This window comes from Martes martes, assembly GCF_963455335.1.
Source record: "Martes martes genome assembly, chromosome: 6".
Lineage (NCBI taxonomy): Eukaryota > Metazoa > Chordata > Mammalia > Carnivora > Mustelidae > Martes > Martes martes.
In genome coordinates, this window is record NC_137893.1 from 97,138,032 (window position 1) to 97,159,207 (window position 21,176).

General features: G+C 41.0%; 1 protein-coding gene across 1 annotated transcript in view; it reads right to left on the minus strand.

Moving 5' to 3' along the window:
• PKHD1 (PKHD1 ciliary IPT domain containing fibrocystin/polyductin) overlaps positions 1 to 21,176 on the minus strand; it is a 442,956-nt gene that overhangs the window by 209,131 nt on the left and 212,649 nt on the right. Inside the window, exons 47-49 of the mRNA XM_080805609.1 lie at positions 14,220 to 14,397; positions 12,658 to 12,853; positions 2,068 to 2,133 (exon numbers count right to left, since the gene is read on the minus strand). Coding sequence (XP_080661735.1) covers positions 2,068 to 2,133; positions 12,658 to 12,853; positions 14,220 to 14,397 — 440 coding nt within the window. The remainder of the gene's footprint in view (positions 1 to 2,067; positions 2,134 to 12,657; positions 12,854 to 14,219; positions 14,398 to 21,176) is intronic.

Genomic DNA, 21,176 nt, shown 5'->3' on the forward strand with positions numbered 1-21,176 from the left:
CATTGTTGTTTTGCCAAAGAATTTTTTTAAAAGATTTTATTTATTTATTTGACACAGAGAGATCACAAGTAGGCAGAGAGGCAGGCAGAGAGAGAAGAGGAAGCAGGCTCTCCACTGAACAGAGAGCCCGATGTGGGGCTCGATCCCAGGACCCTGAGGTCATGACCTGAGCCGAAGGCAGAGGCTTAACCCACTGAGCCACCCAGGTACCCCTGTCAAAGAATTTTTGATACTGTAATAATTGTTCTGTTTTTCATAGAGCTTTTAATTAAGCAAAATACACACTCAAATTTAAATTTTGACATTAGCACATATGTCCCCCATGGGAATCAAGGAATGTCTCAAAAGTATATTAGTATTTGAAATATCTTTCTGATTAATGGTAATGCATGAATTCTGTATCTCTGTGTTTAGGATTGTGTTCTGTTGCAAATTTTATCAGCTAGGAAAACCGACTATATACAATTAATTTGACTCTAAGGCATAAATTAATATGTGCCCCAAAAGGTACTTAGAACATCTCAGAGTTTATATGGCATAACAGAATGAACACCAGGCTGAGTTGGGTAACCTGAGCTCTCATCCAAGTTCAACCACTGACTAGGTGTGACTAAGTAAACTATATAATCTCTAGGCTTCCGTTTCCTTATTTGTAAAATGAGGCAATTGGATAGGATAGCCTGTAAAGTTCTTTCCCTTATTAATATTCTATAACTCCATGAATTTTTCTGTTTATTTAGCATGTTGTAATTGATAGGCCAAATGAAACATCTTCCAGTTAAATTGACACCTGCTAACAATCCCAGGAGGCTGGCCACCCACAGTCTCCTTCCAGAGAGTCCTTAATGCAAAAATCTTCCTACTAAGTCCTGAGTGGCATGGCACCTTGACTATACAGCTCATCGAATGAGGACTGGCCACCAATAAATAATGCAGTATCCTCTGAGGGGAACTGGCATGAGAACTACCCCCAAACCTGTATGTCCTCTACAAATGGCAACTGACCCAACCAACTGGACATTTGAACACAGAACTGTCAGAGAAGAGAGAATTGCAGGATACTTTTCTTGGGAGCAGTTATTTTAAAAGAGATCTATTCATTGATTATTTAGTTAGTCATTTAATCGACATCCTCATGTGACCATAAGGCCCCATGGAGTCAAACATCATTACTCATTGTATCCTCTTGCATCTTGCACGAGAGGCCCTCAATAAATAATGTATCATGAGCCATCTGAAGGAAAGGAGAGATAAAGGACAGGGGACATAAAGAACAAAATGTATGGTAGCCTAGAAACAGTTCTGAAAACAAAGAACCACGTTCTTCCCAGTGCAGTAAGCATGGAGTAGTAGCCATCAGTACATCCAGTTTCTAGTTTTAGTCTAGCACCTTTACTTCATTTACGTATTAATTTAAACGGAGCAGTTAGATCATTTTCTGATTAGCATGGGCTCTGCTCTGACATAACACAAAAATGCCACTGGAAATCAAAGGAAAACTTGGCCTTTGGAAAGATTTGTTCCTGACGCCAATGCATAGTTAAATTGGCTCAGGATAAACAAAAACAAACCATGAAACGCATTAGAAGGTGCCTAGGAGTCTTTTAGTCTTTGAGAATTTAGCTTTTATGAGTTAGAGAGATTTCACAGAGCCATCTGACTTTTGGGAAGGGTTTGTTTACCCTGATGTCCTGAAATTACTGGGAACAATTAAAGTTTTGAGAGACCCTGAATTTTTCTTTCCATTTGGTAGAGGCCTAATGGCCCATGTGCAGATCTGGACTTCTGTGTGCACATATGGTCCATAATTTATGAAATGTGCTTATTTACATGTTTTAATTCGTACTTCCCGATGTTTTGAAATGCACCCTTCTTATATCTTTCTTTGAAATGCAGACACATAGTTCAGCTATAGGGTGACACAATAGGGAGTTGTTAGGCATGATAGCATTAGGGCTGTTGCCTACCTGCTTATAAACAATTTGATGGAAACAATCTATAGAACTATTATTGGAGGAAATTCAGCTGTACCAGGCACTTCTATTTGGTGGGTGTGTTAATACTCACCTGAAATAGTTGGAGGCACACCTTCCTTCACCTGGAGAGTCACTTGAATGTGCCCTTCACCTGAAACTGAATACAAAAAGCCACAACTTGGATGTGATGCAAAGAGCATCTTAATACAGAAGATAATTGTATGTGATAAAGATGGCTTTATGCTAAATTCCCCCCAACCTAACGAAATTTTCAAAATAAAAAAAAATGAAGTCCTTGTTAGTTAGTCTAACAATTGATTTCCAACATTTAATTTTGATTGCTTTTATTTGATTAAACTTAATTGCAGTGAGGGCTCCAAGAGAATTGGCACATAAATAATTAGGGGGGGGAACCCTTTAGCCATATGTTCTTTGGAGGCCAACATTGGTCAGCAGAGCACACCTCCTATCCTATTTCCTCCCCATCATTTTGAAGGCTTAGCTTTTAGAATTCATGTGTTTTTCAATAGAGTTCAGATCACCCATGAAATGTATTTGCTTTACCTTTATCCAAACAAATTGTCCTTTTAATGAAGGCTTTCTTCCACCACCACCCCCCCACCCCACTTTCTCCTCCATCTTCCAAACCAACTGAGCACATTTAAAAGGCCTGGGGTTCATTAATTTTAAGTGTTCAATAAATTAGTGGAAATAATCAAAAGGCCTGATTCTTTCTGATAATGACAATTTGATGTCAGTATAAACCAGTAGATTAAGCTGGGAACATATGCTCCTTTACCAAGAGAGGCTGCTATAATTAAATAGTGAATGCATCTACAAGGTGCTCTCACGCCTGATTAATTAGTAATCAGGTGCGCCAACTCCACTTTTCAGTAACACCTTGTCTCTTATTGGTTAATTACCTTTCTGCCTTATCAGATGTCATGTGAGCCAACACCTCTCACCACTGGAGGGCCCAATGCTATAGCCTTAAGGACTTGTGAAACTCATGTTCTCCATTTGCCTTTCCATGGAACCTAAACCTTTTCCTCCATCACAAGATGGAGTAGACAAGGATCATTTTTTTCTAATTACAAAGGATAAGCTTCTAAATATTATAAAATAATAACAATATTATTACATATCATCATCATCATCTCCAAAGGGATCCATGATGAGAACTCCCCTATTCCTCTATTCTTATTTTGATAATTACTCTCATATAATCTTTTCCCATAATAAAAAGTGGCTTTCCCTTACACTGTGCATATTTTGAGACCAGGTTCAATGATCAACATGTTCTCTATGTGTTCTACTTTATCATGACTTCTGAGGCTTCATTATATTGTTTCTCTATCCTGCTGCATATTTTATCTACTTTTCCATCTCAAGTAAATAAATAAATATAATGCCAGTAGCCCAGCATCTCATCTCTCTTTTTTTTTCTACGATGTCTAATTTACCTGTTTGTGCTCATACTGATATTGGTGATATTTATCCCAACTTGCTCTCAACTTAGCAAATATTTATCAAGCACCAAATGTGGTAAATTTCAGATTGCATCAGTCATGAGCTCTGTCCCTAAATCTTGGAGGGAGGGACTTTTCTCATGTACCTTAAGGACACTAGACCTTGCTAGACATGTAGACACTTACTAAACATGAACTAATCTAAAAATTCTAAATTTATAGGTCTCTATTCAGAATACCCAGTACTTAACTGATAATTTCAACCAATTGAGCAAATAGAGGCAGGAAACAACCCTTTTAAAGGAACCAAAAGAAAAAATAATAAAATGGGCTCAACTGAAAAGATGAAATCTAAAAACATGCAAAAGGCTAGCAATAGAGCCCTCTTCCATATGAGACAGGAATAAAATATTGTAATAGAATCAAACTTTAAGGAAGGCAAATTAGAAAAAAAATTCCATGAATCATTTGGAAAGGATTATTAGTTCATTTAAAGATTTTATATAAATCATCCTTGTTAAGAGCAGCTTCCAAGTAATGGTAGACTTCACTACATCTGTGCCCTCTTCCTTAAGACAGAGCCCTTGGAGTACAGAGAGTTAAAAAAATAAAGTTACCTGTGTTGAAGTCTTTTTCAAAACCACTGTAGTCAGTTTATAATGTCTCGTGCATTATAGCTATCATGGTGATGATTAACCCAGAGACTGAAAAGGCTAACCCCACCACATCCAACCCCCATAACAGACTGTTACACTTGCCCTTCCATTCAGGAAGTGACTTCACCCAGGCCCTGTTCTTGGTCAGCCAAGGCCTCCTTGTCAAGGTGCTGTCACATCTGTAACTCTACACCGATGACTTCTGAACTGTGTGGCCACTGATCTTGTTCAGCCTCTACACATGCACAGATGTCTCCCACCTCCTGGGGAGCCTCTTCCCCGAAAACAAACATTGAAAGCTACCACTCCTTTTATTAAAGCAAGTGTGAGAATACCATTCAATCTGAGAAAAGTCGTTTAGGTATCCAGCGAAATGGAGAAAAGTTACCAAAGGCAGGAAAGCCTGAACGAGTCTGATTTCCTTCACCACCACTTGTACATGGCCCTCTGCAGGCTGGTTCTGAGATGTGGAGGCGGGTCAGAGGGCTGTTCTTCCGACACACCATTTCCACACCCTCAGAGTGGAGCCACGGAGAGTTCAGGGGGAAGAGTGCAGGTCTGAATGAAGTCAATTAATGTTAAGCAAGGTCTAGTGCCCAACAGCCTGGGTTTGAATCCTGAGTCTTCCAGTTCCTTGACATGGGCAACCAACAAGTTCTTCATCATTTCTGAAACTCACCTCCTTCCTGTGAGAAATGGAAATAGTCGTCCTATCTACCTCATAGCATGATTGGGAAGAAAAGATGAGATAATTCCTCTAACATGCTTAGCACAGAAATGCTAGTCGTTACCTACACTGTTATTACCGCATGCTCTTTATTCTAGTAGCCAGACAACAAAACCCAAGAAATATGCTTCTACTCTTTTTATTCTTTTTTTACAGCTGTACCTAATCATGATGGGCCACAGTATTCAGAGTTGGAAGCAACTTAACCAGATCTGCTAGTTTGCTAAGTGCTTTGCCTCTATAAAAGACAGTGTAAATGTTAAGCGTCAGTTCCAATTTGGACAAACACAAAGAGGGATGAAAATCATTTGAGCATAAAGGTATTGACTCAGGAAGAGTTTAAAAGCCTTACATGAGCTGTGATATTATACATATGTCTTCTCAGTGCTTATGATTTCTGAGTGTGTGTTTGTAATATGAGAGTGGTTAATCTACTTTGTTTATAAATGGAGCCTCATTGCAGTTGATCCTTCCCAGGTTGTAAGACTATCTGGTTGGTCCTCAAAAAGAAAAGAAGCCTTTGGGTCAATTACAGTCAAATTATTCTGATGGGTGCTATATGACGTAAGGTTGCTATAAACACAGAGAGCTGGGAAAAAGTAAGAAATGTGCCAAGGAGGAAAAAGAGTTACTCAGCCAAATGTGATACCAGTGTCTTCCAGCAATTTGTATTGTACCTAGCCAGTTTGGTCCTCACTAGGGCACTAGGGAAGAGAAAAATTAATCCTCTCCTTGAGTAGGTCCCACTCTCTCTTGCCGTTTTGAAGGAAGAATTAAGTACCTTTCTATATAAAAAGAAAAAAAAAACCAGGTGGCATCTCGACTCCTTTCCTATTTCATCCTTCATCCATATTCCCATTTGCACTTCACCATCACAGTTTAGCACATATCCGGACCTCTCATTCAATTCACATTGACACAGTGTGAGTCAGCCGTTGGCTGCACATGGAAAGAATCTGAAACAGCGACTGCAATCTGTGTCTGCAGATTTCTCCCACTCTCTCCCTGCCGCGCGCCTTCTCTCTCCGTCTCTGTCTGCTTGGACCCAGGTTCCTGCTCTGTCTTCATGAGCTGTTGGCTTTGGTCCTCTCTCTCTGCATTGCAGCTTAGATTGCCCTGTCTTCTGTGTCTACTGCTTCTCTCAGATCTGTCTCACACACCTGTACACTCCTGCTCTGTTTCTCCCTCCCTGTTCAGCGAACTTGATCTCACTCCCTAGAGATCAGCCTTTTTCACATGGCCATTGAGAATTACTTGTCAGCCGGTCCCTGGGCAGCTAATGCTTGATTCACAAGACCATACTTCCGTCCGATTTCAGCTTTGCAGGGGCAGCGCCAGAGCCAACTTGGCCCTCGTAACTCAGGACCTTTCAAAGTCCTTCACAGAAGCATTACATGAAAATCCTGTGATTATCTTTGAGTCTTCCAGTATCCACACTAACATTCATTCGTGGAAGGGTATAACTTTTTTTTTGAGGTACAAGAATTATGAATTTATTCAAGGCACTGAGAAATATATCTACATTAACTTCAGTCCTGAGAGTTAGTTCAATTAAACCTTCTTAATGAACTCAGAAAACAGTAACGACTGTTACTCTGACTCAGGGATGTTGGCCCCTTGCACTTCCTGTGAAAAGTGGGGCATCTGTGCAGATCAACAGAACCAGAACTTCCAAGGGAGTGGCCAGGGAATAAGCATTGCAGTTGTTTGTCCAGGAGGCACATTTAAAAAGCCCCAAATTGAGGAATTTTACAGCTTCTCTCGAGAATGTGGTTTGTTAATGGAATATTACGCAGCCATCAGAAAGGATGAATACCCACCATTGACGTGGGTGGAACTGGAGGGCATTACATGCTAAGTGAAATAAGTCAAGCAAAGAAAGACAATTACCATATGGTTTCATTCATATGTGGAACCTAAGAAACAGCACAGAGAACCACAGGGCAAGGGAGGGAAAACTGAAGGGGGAGAAATCAGAGAGGAAGACAAACCATGAGACAAAAAAACAAAAAAGAGAATGTGGTTTGTTCTCGAGGGCAGGTGTTCTTAGCAAGTGTGGAAAGAGACCCAGATTAAAATAAAGAGAGAGAGAGATTCCTGGGCTCACACTTCTTACTTTTCATCAACTATACCAAAACCTTGTAGACCACATTTTATTCCCAACGTATATACTGGGACGTGATGATTTTAGTGGCATTAATGTTTTATTTTCATAGCTATGGGTGCTAATCTATTTTAGAAAAAGCAACTAGGTCATTAAATCCATGATTTTATGGATACTATTGCTTACAAAGAAGTTAGGTTTTAAAAATAAGACGCCATGGGAATTGATTTAAGAAAAATCTTAGGTAAATAATAGAACAGGAGGCATAGCAGGTGACAAGGGGTAAAGCTGGTATTCAAATATCTAAAGTTTAGGAAGCACAGGGCCTTCAATAAGCCCAAGTTTTTCCCATAAACGGAAGGAAGAAGAGCTGATTTACAAGGATATATACATAAGTTTGTATTTAAGCAAGCCAAAACACCAGTATACTAAAAAAAGTACTGGGCTAGGGTCAGAAAGGCTGAGTCTGAATGCTGATGGGACCCACGGTGCTCCACGCGAGCTAGAGTCAGCCGTCGGCATCACTCAGAATTACCTCCTCAAGCAGGGTGCTTCCTAGAAAAAATATTTGATCCTGACTTCTAAGTTTTCCTTCCTTCCTTCTTTCCCTTTCTTCTTTATTTCCTTCCTTTTCCTTGCGGGAGAGAAATTGCTTGCCACCAAGAGGTACAATTCTTTTTCCCATCACCAGTTCCTGTTCCATTCTCTCTTTGCCATAAAGTTTAGCGCAGTTCCCCAAAGTCAATCCTCTATATTCCTGACAAAAATCCTTGGGGATCTTTGGGGAATGAGTTTTCTATAAGAATGTAAATTAATTTATTAACTAGAATGCTATGGATTGCCTTAGAGGGCCTCAGCATGGGAATGGCAGCAGAGTTTCGAAGGATTATGATTCTGCTCTGCTTATCAAACCCTCCCCAAAGGCTCGGGGCAGCCGGTTGAGTCCTCTCTCCTGCACAGATGCTAGCAGAATTCCTTCCCGAATAGCTGACCGGGTCTTCTGCACCAGCCGAACGACAGAAGGCTGGAGGCAGCAGCCTGCCCCGACTCCATGCCCTGAGCACTTTGGAGAAAAAGAGAAACCAGAGGCAGGACCCGAGAGCTCCTGGCCGCAAACTCAGGAAAGCACTCCTTGTTTCCAGAATGTCCCGAGTTAACAGCATCTTTTCTGGCTTTCTGTGTGATGCGACCTGACTTCTTGCAGACAATGAAGTCCATCTGTCCTTCTGTCTACGGCCCTCTTGCCCTTGTGGAAGACGGCCCCGGCTTCTTGCCAAACAGCCTGCTTTTTATCTTGGCGACGGGGCCATTTGGAGACAGGCACTGGCCAGCCTGGCTAGACGCGTCTTTCTTTTCCCCCAGTCGGATCACAAGAAGGTGGTGGGCAGGAGTCTCCGCGCCTCGCAGGCGTTCGCTCAGCTGCCGCCTCGCACAATATCCCGGCTTGGCCGCGTCTCTGCCGCGCGAGCGGGGCTGTGTGAACCCGGGAGGGCAACCGTGAATGGCCCGGCATCTGACATGAATTTATCACCGGCTGCTGGTTGGGTGAAGGAGAAAGCACGGGGAAGGGGCTGTGGGTGTTTAATACCCCCTGCCACAGCCCAACAGTTTGCCCTCAAGAGCCTTTTCCCGATATAAAAGGACAGGGTCAAAAGTAAGTTGACCCCTGACAGAATGTACAATTATTAGGGGAGGACTGTGCACGAGCAGCTGCTGGAACCCCACTGGCTCCCCATCGGGCTTCCAAGAGTCAGAATATGAATAATCAACTCAAGATTGTTTCCTCCACCCCATCAACCCCCGTCACCGCCCCCCCAACCTTCTCCTCCTGTGTTGGGCAAGTCCTATTATCTTCCTACAGGAAGGAGCAGAGCCCTCTCTGGCAGCTGCAATAATTGTGTTCCTATTGTGATGAAGACCTCCTCCCAGCCACCCCCTACAAGTGGCCATTGTGAGGGGAGAGTCAGTGATTATACGCTCCGCCTGATGCTTTGGGGGACCCAGCTGCCTGAGTGCTGACACACGAGCGTGCGTGCGGACGTCCAGGGAGGGGGCCGGTGGAGGTGGAGGCAAGAGGTGGGGGGATCCCACGTCTGTGAGACGGGACCCGGACACACCAGACCTTTTTCATAAGTCAAGCCCAGAACAAATGAGGCTTTATCAGGCCCCAGTGACGAGGGGGTCTCATCTCCCTTTGAAGTGGAGCTGCGCATGGGGCCCGGCAGCTTTTCCTCCTTTGGACCAAGCAAACATCCTTCTTTTGATATGCTACATGCTCATTATCTCTGCCCCATTTAATGATTTTTGATTGAAGGGTGGCGGCTGGGATACCGAGAAGATCGTTAGAGAGGCTCCATCCAGCCAAGCCTGTAAGAAAGGCTTTCCTTGTGCCTGGGCCTAAATTTGGAATTTCTTAACAGTGTGCGCTTGTTCTTAGAGGCAGATAAGGGCTGAGCGTGAAATTCTTAATTAAGCAATAAATAGAGAGTGGGGTGTCAGCAGATGTAGCCAGTAGCCATGGCAACGGGTATCACATGGGCAAGAGAGCTGAGACTAGATGTAGGCCTCAGGCCTGGGCCTGACTGACAGCTGAAGAATCCTACAAAGCTTGTAAACCAGATTAATTAGCTGACTAATTATTTCATAGCGTTAATGTAACTAAAAAATAAAAATAGTTAACCATGAACTGAAACATCCCTGGGAAAAAAAAAAAAAAAAAAAAAAAAAAACCAGCAGGGAAAGAGGCAGTGAGTGGGGATGGCAGAGGCAGAAGCCACCACCAGTTAATCGAATTGCGTAAACAGAAAAATGGGCTCGCTGGATTTGACTCCAACTCGGAAAATATAAAAGAATACTTGTCCTTTAGTCTTGCCCGTTCCCAAGCATGGCGTGGAAAGTTATAGGGTGGAACTGGCACTCGTAATCACTTCTCACATCAAACGCTGCTCCTCCTGGGTCAAAGGAGAGCACAGGAGTCCTTAGCTGTGGTCGGCTCTGCCAGTGGCTTCTTAGGCAAAATTCTCAGGGGCTTCCAAAAGGCAACCTGAACCAATCTCCTTAAAAGATATTTTTAAATGAGTGAGGTGATCTTATTCTGTGGGCAACAACTGCTTCAGTGGTATTACATTTCGGTCATGGAAACCATATATCATAGATGCCATGTTATCATGAATCTCGGTTATCTTACAAAATCCAGTCAAGGAAAATAGAAGGAGACCCTTTTGGAAAGGTTAGAACATGCACGTTAAGTTCAAGGCATGTGACATTGTTCATCTTCTGAGGGGGCAAAAAGAACAGATCTACAGAAATAATCTACTGGGAAACCGTGCAATAAAGTAACAGGGCATACTAATCCCATTTGAAGATATTTCAGGGTTTTGTACCACAGTTCCAAGAGATAAGTAGGTATTCTTAACCTTGTGGTAGAGATGAAACCATTGAGGCATGGAACATTTATAATTCCATGCCCCAGGTGAAAAAGCCAGCCAGCCACCAATTAAAACCCTAAACTTTAAGCTCTGGCCATGAGCTTTCCAAAAGAACCTGCATCCCATAAAGTCATTTGCTAAACAAACCAAAAAAAAAAAAAAAAAGACAAAACTTGCCTTGGTAGAGAAGAGGAACACTCTCAAAACGTATTATATGTATAGGATTTTTTTCTTTGTCACTGGGGATCAGTGAGAAGTTTTCTCTCACAACCCTACCAAGCGTCCCCCTCACACACACACCCAATTTGGTCAGTGATCAATGATTATTTAGTGGGCAGCACACTCTAGTGGGGAGATCCAGAGCCAGGAGCTAGAATGCCTGGGTTCTGATTTTTTTTTTTTTTTTTTCCTTCTCAGCTGGGTCTGAGATTAGTCAGGTATCTTCAATCCCACAGGAAGTAGCCAAATGGAGGAAACAGAGATAATTGTGATTTTGCTTGAAACTTCCTATCCTGGGGGATGTGGTAAGGTTGCAGACAAACAATACAAAAAAGATGGTCCACTTAGAAGTGGTCAACAAATTAATGAAACACAGCCAATTATCAGTGAAGCGACACTCTGGACAAAAAGACAGCCAGTAATAGGAGAAGGGTCTCTCCATCCCCCATCCCTGAAAGTCTGGCAGGAAATTCAATGGCCCTGAAATAGGTCAAGCAGTCTCCCTACAATAAAAATGAAACTTCTGTATACACAGCTCTCCCCATTTTTTTTTTTTTAATCTCAGGACTATGTCCACATAGACTGTGAGGTCTTGACTTATATTCTTTTCTTAGAGTAAATGTATTTTATATAAATTATCTCAGTAGCAAATTTATAAAGTCACATGGTCAAAAAAAAACAATTAAGTGAAAGTAACAAACTAATCAATATGTAGAATGCAGGGCAGAGAGCTAGAACTCTATGGCTGGGGTCCTGTTGGGGTACCCACTGCAACTACCTCACTATCATAACAACATTATGAGCTTTCCCAGTGATGTTGTAAACCTGACACAGAGGATATCCAAAATCATAACCAAATCTACCCAGTCCAACACAACTGCATGGGACACCACCATCGAGGAGCAGTGCAAGCCTCAGTTTCCCCTGAATCCTCACATCCTCACTGTACCAGCCCAGGAAGGAGCCACCCACCTATCCCATTCACTCAGATACTGGAGACACAAATGACCTCAGAAGCCGGTACATGGAGCACTGGGAATCCTCTTAAGGAACAAGGGTCTCCAAGTTCATTAAACAGCCAACCAACCCTCTGATTTCCTGGTCCTTTTCCAACTCCTCTTATCTCAAGGCAGAGATAGTAGGGCATTCTGATACAAAGAATGATTTCAATTAATAAAAGCTATCTGCCTAATAAAAATGTTGTATACTGAAAATTGCATCTATATCGTATATATGCTCATCTATACCTACAGATGTACATCTATATATAAATACACAAATTTAGATAGATATGCATTTCTACCATATATGTGTGTAAATAGTATAAAGTATAAAGAGTTTAACTTGCTATTAATTCAATAAATAATGATAACAAAGGGGAAGAAAATCTGGAGCTGTATGACTTGATTTTTTTTTTCTTTATGTGACAAATGTTCCCTTACCATGCTTAGCTCATGCAGCCATTTAAGTCAGGTTGCAGTTCATGAACAAAATCAGACCAATGGACAAGACAGGCTCTTCACAAGCATGCAAAGTAATAGGAGAACAATTTGAAATTAAAATTTTGTTCTAGAATATATATCAAGTGAACAGTCAGAGTTAATGACACCTCTTGGTTTTTACCTAATGGCTGCATTTGGCTCTAGCAGCAAAAACAGTCTCAGGATCTCTGTCCATCCTGAGTTTTTATAATTTTAGGTTGCATTTGTGGTTGATCAAGTCAGGAAAAAAAATGTGAATGGTACGATTCAGTGCAAATAAAATATAAAACAATCCATTCGGCAAAGACTCAGCAATAGCAGGGAATTACCATATTCTCCTCTCCAGTGCTATTAAAATTTCATAATTGTGGGGCTCCAGTGTGGATCAGGCTCAGGTGACATATGGCTGGCACAAGGGAGAGGGGACAAGGAACTCAGGACAACTGCCCAGGCAGTCTGATTTCAGAGCCCAACCATTTAACCGTAAACACACACCTCTCCCCTTCAGGTCCTCACCACTTCATAGCACAAATGTTTGGAATTCAAGAGTGAATTGTGGCTTCCAACTATTCAACATTCTCATCCAATTATACTTACCCAGATAGGTGAGTTGCCTCAAGTGGTTATTGAAGAACCAGTCACAACCTTGGTCCCGACCAGGTGATGGCAGAGATGGAAGGGACTGCCCCACCTGATTCCCACACCTCACGAGGATGTCAGGGTAAGGCCACAGAACCGTGTGCACCAGCAGGAGGTAGTTCCCAGGAATAAAGCTGCCAAACGTTGCTGAGTACTTGAAGTGAGAGAACAAAACAATAATTTTCATTGAGTAAGGAAAGCTTTTGCCAGAAAAGAGCTACAAAGAATGTAGAAGGAGTACTTTAGAAATAAGGCAGTTCACACCCATACTACTCTTCTTGCAGGAAATGGGCTTACTAATTCACTCCTTGATAAATTCATAACCAGAACTCCAGAATCATAGAACGTGAGGACTCAAAGACTCCATTGGTTTCTCTTGTTTAACAACCTCAAGTAACAGAGGAGAAAACCCAGACGAGTAAGTTGACTTGTCCCAGGTCAAGCAGCTAGGAGGGCCAGAGCCAGATCTAAAACTCTTTTTCCATTTTTTCCCATAATTCAAAGAGGCAGGCAATGACAGGAGGTCCATCCATTTGTAACAGTAATAGCAGCACTGTTGGAGCATTGGTTACATGCTCAAGTTCTATTCATATCGAAGCATTCCATCCTCCAGAGACTCCCTGTGATTGTCACTATTACTGCCCCAATTTTACAGATGAGGAAGCTGAGGCAGGCGGAAGTTCAGTAACTTGCCCCACACCACAAAGCAGGGGAGTACTGAGCCAAGGTAGACACTAAGCTCTCCACCTCTACTGTCATCATTCTGATGACTTCACCTTATGAAAATTCCCCCAAATTCTCATGGGAACCTCAAGGGAAGGAAAGAACTCTCCTTTCAGAGAAGGGTAGTTGAGAGGGTCAAGGGAGCTTCTGCCTTGAACTATATCACACCTAAGACCCGTTCACATGACTTTAAGGAGAATGTGAAGGAAGAAAGAAATACGTTAAAAGGAAGAGGAGAAGCTTGAAGAAATCCACTGGCTTGTCTCCCCCCCACCCCGAAAATGCACCTACTTTCCACATGGCTGTTCCTATCTTCACAGCCCCTAACCATTTGACTCCTTCAACCAACTCCAATGAAGGTCCAGACCTTTATTTGCAAGTTAATCTGTGACCACAAGGTGGCAGTATGCAATGTAAAAATGCTTTGTTAAAACATTTTCTCTGGCTACAAACACTTTTCTGAGGGGTAATTTGGTCCTTAACCCACAGTCTAATAATGTAATTCTATAGAATGCTTAGCAGGTATTTTTCATTGTATTAATAAATTAAAATTTCAGGCAGAACCACTGTGTTATTCAAGACAGATTCAAACAGTCTAAAATTTTCAAGTTAAGAAAATTAAAATAAAAATAACCACCATATCTTATATTCAGATACATTCATCGAGCCAAAATGTTGTGGCAGTTTTCTTTATCAGCACCAAAAGATGCTAATTCCTGCAAATTGCTATTTCACAGGTGGAAAGATAAGAGCTCCTGGGGAAAAGATCATAGCTGTGAATGAATTCCTGGGGTTACCTGCAGAGAGCTGTTGATCCAAGGGGTGTCAAACTGCAGTGAGTAAGTCTCTTGATCCAAGAGCAGAGCCAACCAGCCATAAAGGTTAGACAGTGTGTCATGTACATAATTGACAGTGGTGGTCTTATTTCTGCTGTCAGTCATGGTTAAATCATAAGAAACATCTGGAGCATTAGCTCTAGGGTGATTTAAAAAGAAAAAAAAAATGGGTGGTAAGTTATTTGTCCACTCTGGATCTAATCCACTCCTCTGCCATCCGTGGTAAGTCATCTTCTCTTCTTTCCATGTATGTCTTGGGCCATCTTGTCTGTATGCCTATAGAGGTTTTAGCAATCACTGTGTGGGTCAAACAGTCCAGTTGGTAAGATGTCATTGGATCATTTGTCATTCCACTGATCTGGTGGGTTGAAGGTAGTAACCCTGATCTGAGACCACTGATAAATGCCATCTTAACGGGTTCATACAGGCCAGGACTATCTACTACTATTTTAATAAAGAAATGTCCATGCCTGGAATTTTGTCATAGACCAATTTTATCAACATCAGAAAACATATTATGGGAAGCAAAGACTGACACCAAGAACCTAATATGTCTAGACTCTCAGAAGCCCACCATCAACAGTCAGGCAGAAATGGCTTCAGCGGCCTTCCCTAGAATGAAGAGGTAACCTGGCTCCTCTCCCACCCAGCGCTCACTTCTACCACCGCACCTGGTATCAGCATTTTTGCTTATTAGTATAGATTGTGAGATCTTTGAGTTAGAAATATTTTGTGCCTTCCAGTCTCCTCTACCCTGGCATAGGAACAGCACACAGGGGGCACTCCTACCATGTTTGTTCCATGAAGGAAGAGGATGGATGAACTCTCTCTCAAGGAGCTGGTGCCCATTTCCTCATTTATGGAACACATTTCTAGAAGTGCATTTTAGCAAGTGAGGAAACTGAGGCAGAGAATGACAAAAGCATGATGTGAATGTCATAGGGCAGAACTTGAAATGTATTAATTTCCACAAATTACATAACCCACTCCAGAAAGCGATTTTTAAGACTTCACTAGAACAAACAGATTTAGCCACATGCTAAGACCCTAAAAGAAAGTCAAAGTGGACAGAAAATAAAAGACCAAAAAAAAATCAATACACATTATGACTGTCCTTCCCCCTTTGGTTTGGTTTTCCTGAGAATCTTTGACTGTGGCATTTTGCTGCAGGCAGATAATTAAATTCTCAAAGTAGAGGGAAATGAGAGAAGGAGGATGTTGGGTTTTCAAAGTGAGGTGTGGCATGAGCATATCCAAAGCCAATTTATAATCCAGTGCATTTTATAAAAAAGGAAATGGTTTTTAGCATGAAATTCTTGGGCACTATGATTAGATGGGCATAAACTGGAAATCTGTATCTACATACACGAGGTGGATGCATTTGGGTAAATTACTGACCCTCTTTAAGCTTTCATTTCCTTTTTCAAAAAATAGAGGTAAATAGTAGGTATCTTACATACATGTAAAACTGTGAAAGTTAGAGATAATTCAGTAACCATACCAAGCCCAGTTAACATCTATCCACAGCTCATTTAAGAACAAACCTCAGGGGGTGCCTGGGTGGCTCAGTAGGTTAAGCATCTGACTCTGGGTTTTGGCTCAGGTCATGATCTCATGGGTCCTGAGATCTAGCCCAGAACTGATTTCTGTGCTCAGTAAGGAGTCTGCTTGAGATTCTCTCCCTCTGCACCTCCCCCAACTCACACATTCTCTCTTTCTCAAATAAATAAATAAATCTTTAAAAAAAAAAAAAAAAGGAACAAACCTCAGATTTGCCATTCTGTACTATTGATTTTAATGTTTAGCAGTTTATCCATGATATTTGGTCATTTAAACACACACTCAAAACTCTTCATGGTACAAATACAGTATTTGATACATGCCTCTTCTAAGAATACATGCATTACTTCCATTCATTAATTAATAAAATGAAAGGAATGAAAAAATCTTCAGGTCATTTGGGAATTAAAGGGAAAAAAAAGCCTATTCTTTTCCCAGATTTCTTTTTTTTTTTAATTTTTTTTCTTTTTTTATAAACATATAATGTATTTTTATCCCCAGGGGTACAGGTCTGTGAATCACCTGGTTTACACACTTCACAACATTCACCATAGCATACCCTTCCCAATGTCCATAACCCCACCCTCCTCTCCCTCCCAGATTTCTTGATGCAACATTAACTTAACCTTTAGGAACCCTGGGATGGGATACTTTCTCTAATTGGGCTTGGAATACTTTTGCGTTTTTCATATGTGTATCAGGATTTACACTGGAACTAAAGAACAATCCTAAACTCATATTCTTAGAGTCAGATGGACATCAAGGTTATCTGTTCCAAATTCCAATCCACTATAGGAATTCCCTCCTCATTTCAGCCTGTCTCTTCTTCCAGTTATGGGATGCTTCTCACACAGAAGACCATTACATTTATGGAGCTTATTTTTACATTTGAATTTTTAGACAATCTTTACAAAGAAGAATTTTCTTCCTTGTATTTTCTATCCATTTGTCCTCAATCATCATGGCTCCCTTTTCCTCCAACTAAAACCACAAGTCCCGGAGTCCCAGGAGATGATCCAGCACAATTTGGCCCAACTGATAAATTTTAAAATTAGCCTTCTGAGAAATAAATGTTAAAAAAAGATAAAGTTGGAACCAAGAAATACCAAAGAGGTCAATGTGTTGGCTAGCATTAGGTATCCCAATCAGTACATAAAGTGGGCCTCCTCAAAGTTCAGAGAATGAGTATTTCAGATCCTGAAAGTGTATCCTATCAGTTTTCACAGAAATATATGGGCCCTGGAAAATGAATCACAAGAACTAAATCCAGGAGAGACTCATAGATAAATCAAAATTCCCATTTAAAAATTCACAGTAAGAAATAGAGCTGCCTTTTGCATAGCAGGTAATTGTAACTATTTGTTGAATGAATGAGTGTCAAAATGGATGAATACACTCCAAACTCACACTTGGAGATGTTTTTCCCCAACAGGGAGTCTACCTGGAAAACCCACATGAGGGTCAGGAGATTTCTTATAAACTTATCAATTGAAGAAGACAACCAATTTGATCATAAGTTATCAGAGCCTGATACAGCCAACCACCTTATCAATAGGATATTTGTCATGAAGACTTCAACATTTATATATAAAGGTTAGAAAACCTCTCCTGGACACATATAAGCAATCTACACTACTAATGAGCCCTGGTTTTAAAAAATGCTAAGGAAAAAATTAAAATTAAAAAAAATGCTAAGGTTTCCTTATGAACTGTTATTTCTTTTAACCCTACAAAGTGCTCTCAATTAAACCACTTTCACATTTTTTTAAAATATAGACCAAAAGATGTATTCAAATCCATCTGTCTATTTACATTTTGTTCCTCCAACCTATATTTTGTCACTTATGTTGCCTTAGCAATCTGTTTGTCACTCTTTTAAGATATCATACATGCCATCTTGAAAACTATGAAAATATTACCTCAGTAGGTCACAATACAATCAGCTGGATAGATAGTTCCAGAAATGCTCCTTAATTTCATCAGTGTGGCCCCAAGAATCCTCCAGGTCATTTTGACTAGACTTCACTAATTCTCAAATTTCTATCAGTTTATAAATCAATTTTTAGGGTACAAATTCTCCTGGGTTCAGTTTGTATGGATTGTTGACTTCAGTTATTGAAGGAGCCAGTTTTTCAGTCCATATGCCTCAGTTCCTAAAAGCTCTTATAAACATGACCCCCTCTTCATATATTGTAAAACCACCAAATGCTAACATTCCTTCAGTTCTATTAGACTCTGAGACTACTGTATCTTCCTTTTGAAGCCCTTCATCTTCCAAGCAGAATCCAGCAATCTGATGTTAACCTCCAATCAACCAGAGACCCACCATAGCACATTATGATCCTAAATTATCCTTTCCTCTTCCTTCTGCGTGCGTTGCCCTGACCCTATCAAGCCATCCTACCCATGTCAACTAAGGTTTATGTGGGATGCAATTTTATAGGTCTTCATGTGCAGCACCAGCTTTGTGTAATTCAATCCCAGTAGAGAAGGAGGTTATCAAAGAGGCCTTCATTACAGCTGGTAGTGGAAAAGGTGCATTCTGGAAAGAAAATTAAAATGTAAAAGACCCATGTCCCCATAGGCAAGATGCCTTGTGCTGACCATCACCGGGGGGCCAAAAATCCAAAGTCAAATCAACTTTTCTTCTTCTAGGCCAACTGCCAGCAGTGACAATGGTGGGCTCTTCTGAAAAATACCAAAAGAACATCAAGTTTCGAAGAACACCATGAAGAGAATTTACCAACCATAATGACTACAATTTTCACTTGCCCTAAATAGCCACCAATTTCCCTGTGCCCTAAATAGCCACCAATCTCCCTCTCTTTACTGTTAATGAAGCAAAGGAGCACAAAAGTATTTCTAATTTGGAGGAGCCAAGGGAGTCTGCATGGGCCATTAGCAGCAGAGAGCTTCATTACTAGGGGAAGAAGTCTCTCCCTGAACTTCTCATGGCTTTATGTGCAAGAAATCAGGAGGCAACCAGTCCATTTTAAATGTTAACCCTTCCCTCTGCATCAAGAAGAGCTCTGTAGATAATCAAAAAGACAAAAAGACCACAAGCCTTTCCTTTTCTTTCCCTGTTCAAGGGCGTGTCTTTTTTTTTTTTTTTTAATAACTGAGCTTATTTTTAGTTAAGGGAGGTTTTCCTTCAGAAATACAACATTATCACTTGATAAAACTTCTTAGCCTAAGTATCAATTTAAGATACCAGTTGCATAAACAGTTATGTAATTTAGTGCCCATATACTGTGTGGCACTTTTGAATGCATACTGCCCACAAAGGATTTGTTAGGCAATCAACAATACCAATGAGAACAAATATTAACTCCCTTGTTTGTGTTTACCATTAGCTTACTTTTCCTGAGGGTCCATATCTCTGTGTATTAAGACAAACATTGCATTGAGCTCTAAATGCTCTCAATTCAGAACAATTGTGAAATAAACCCTTTATAATTACACATCTCCTAAGCCAAACGCATCCTAATAACCAGCTTTAAATGCTGTTACATCTCCAGAATATTAGTGCTTGCTGCCGTCACTCTCCTCTTTTACTGCACAAAGAGGACAGAATCAGAATTTCGAGCACAGCCAGCAATTTTTTGTGGCACAGCCTTGCTCGAACAACCTTTAAAATACCATGTGCTCATAACAAGTCCTTGTTAGAAAACCATGATCCTACCTCTGACCTGCCACCAGCCGGTACTATTTTCTATGTATCAATAATTTTTATGTCCCCTTATTGATTAAGGAACACTTATAAATACTTCTCCTTCTGAGTAAGACACCCAAAAAGAGGAAGAAAGCCACGACACTCAGTCTTTCCCCCAAATTTCTAACAATCCTTAAATTCACGTACAAAACAGAACTGGTAAGCAGAAGCAGAGAGGAAGACATATGATTTAATAATCCTTGTGTTTCTGACAGGCACACCCACACATCACTCCCCCATGACTTTGCAGGTATCTCTCTCTGTGTTTATCTTTGTTCAGAGTTGGGTAAAGCAATAATAATTTATTGTACAGAAGTGCCAGAGTCAACCTAGCACCTCCTCAAAGATGTGGGTCTATAGTTTTGGCAGTACACTTGGGACAATACTTCTTGATTATTATATCTGAATCCATGAAGAGAAGCAATCGATGTCTAATGTCCTACCTAAGATAATCCTTTATATATGATTGTATCTCTTCCTCTTGATCTGTTGAATCCAGCTGAATGACTACTTCAGAACATGAGAATTTCACCATTGGAGTTGTACCCTCAGAGGGCAAACAACTACGTCTCAGGGATACTTAAAAACAATTTTATGCATCAGGCAGGGAGTTAGATTAAGAAACTCATCTTCCGGGGTGCCTGGGTGGCTCAGTGGGTTACGCCTCTGCCTTCAGCTCAGGTCATGATCTCAGGGGCCTGAGATCAAGCCCCATATCAGGCTCTCAGGCTCTCTGCTCAGCAGGAAGCTGCTTCCCCCTCCCCCTCTGCCTGCCTCTCTGCCTACTTGTGATCTCTCTCTCTGTCAAATAAATAAATAAAATCTTTAAAAAAAAAAAAAAAACTCATCTTCCCTTCTACACACACACACACGTGCACACGCACACACACGCGCACACACACACACACACCCCTGGTGCTATGGTAGAGCTGAATGACACCTACTCACTAGCTCTTCCCAATGTGTTCAGTGACAGCATGATGGGAGCCATGAATAGGTCATATACGAATATCATCACCACGGAATTGGGCAAATGCTACAAATCCTAGAGAGGTAGTTGTTAAACATGTACCAGCTCACTACTGCGGCCCTTTACTATTCATGAAATTTAATAACCATGTAGCATTGTTGATATTCCTCAATCTGGGGTCCATTTAGATCTTTTTCTACTTTCCTTCTGTAACCTGTGATGACAAGATGGATAATGCTTCTTGGAATTTTCCTATCTCACTTTTTTTTTAAGGACTGAAAAGATACCATTAGTGATGCTATGCCTTTATCCCTAGGAAAGAGAGTTAGGCGATTATTAAAGGAAAAGCTAGGCCAAAATTTCCATTTGAACTCTTCTTTACTTTTGCTTTCACAGAGGCAGGGGGTGCCTCATACTTTGAACACTGACACATTAAGAGCAGTTACATAGGTAAAAACTGAACGCAAGCACTACAGGAGAGGATATTAAGCAAGATCTAAGAATCAAGGTGATCAACAAGAACATTAACCTTTTCTTTTCCAGAAGTAGGAAGAAAGAAATAGAAGGTATTAGAGCACAAGGAATCAAAGACTGTCCTGAATGACTCCATATTCTATGATTAGCTTCTTGGGGGAGCAGGGGGGGTGCTGGATTGGTATAATGTCATGTGACCATG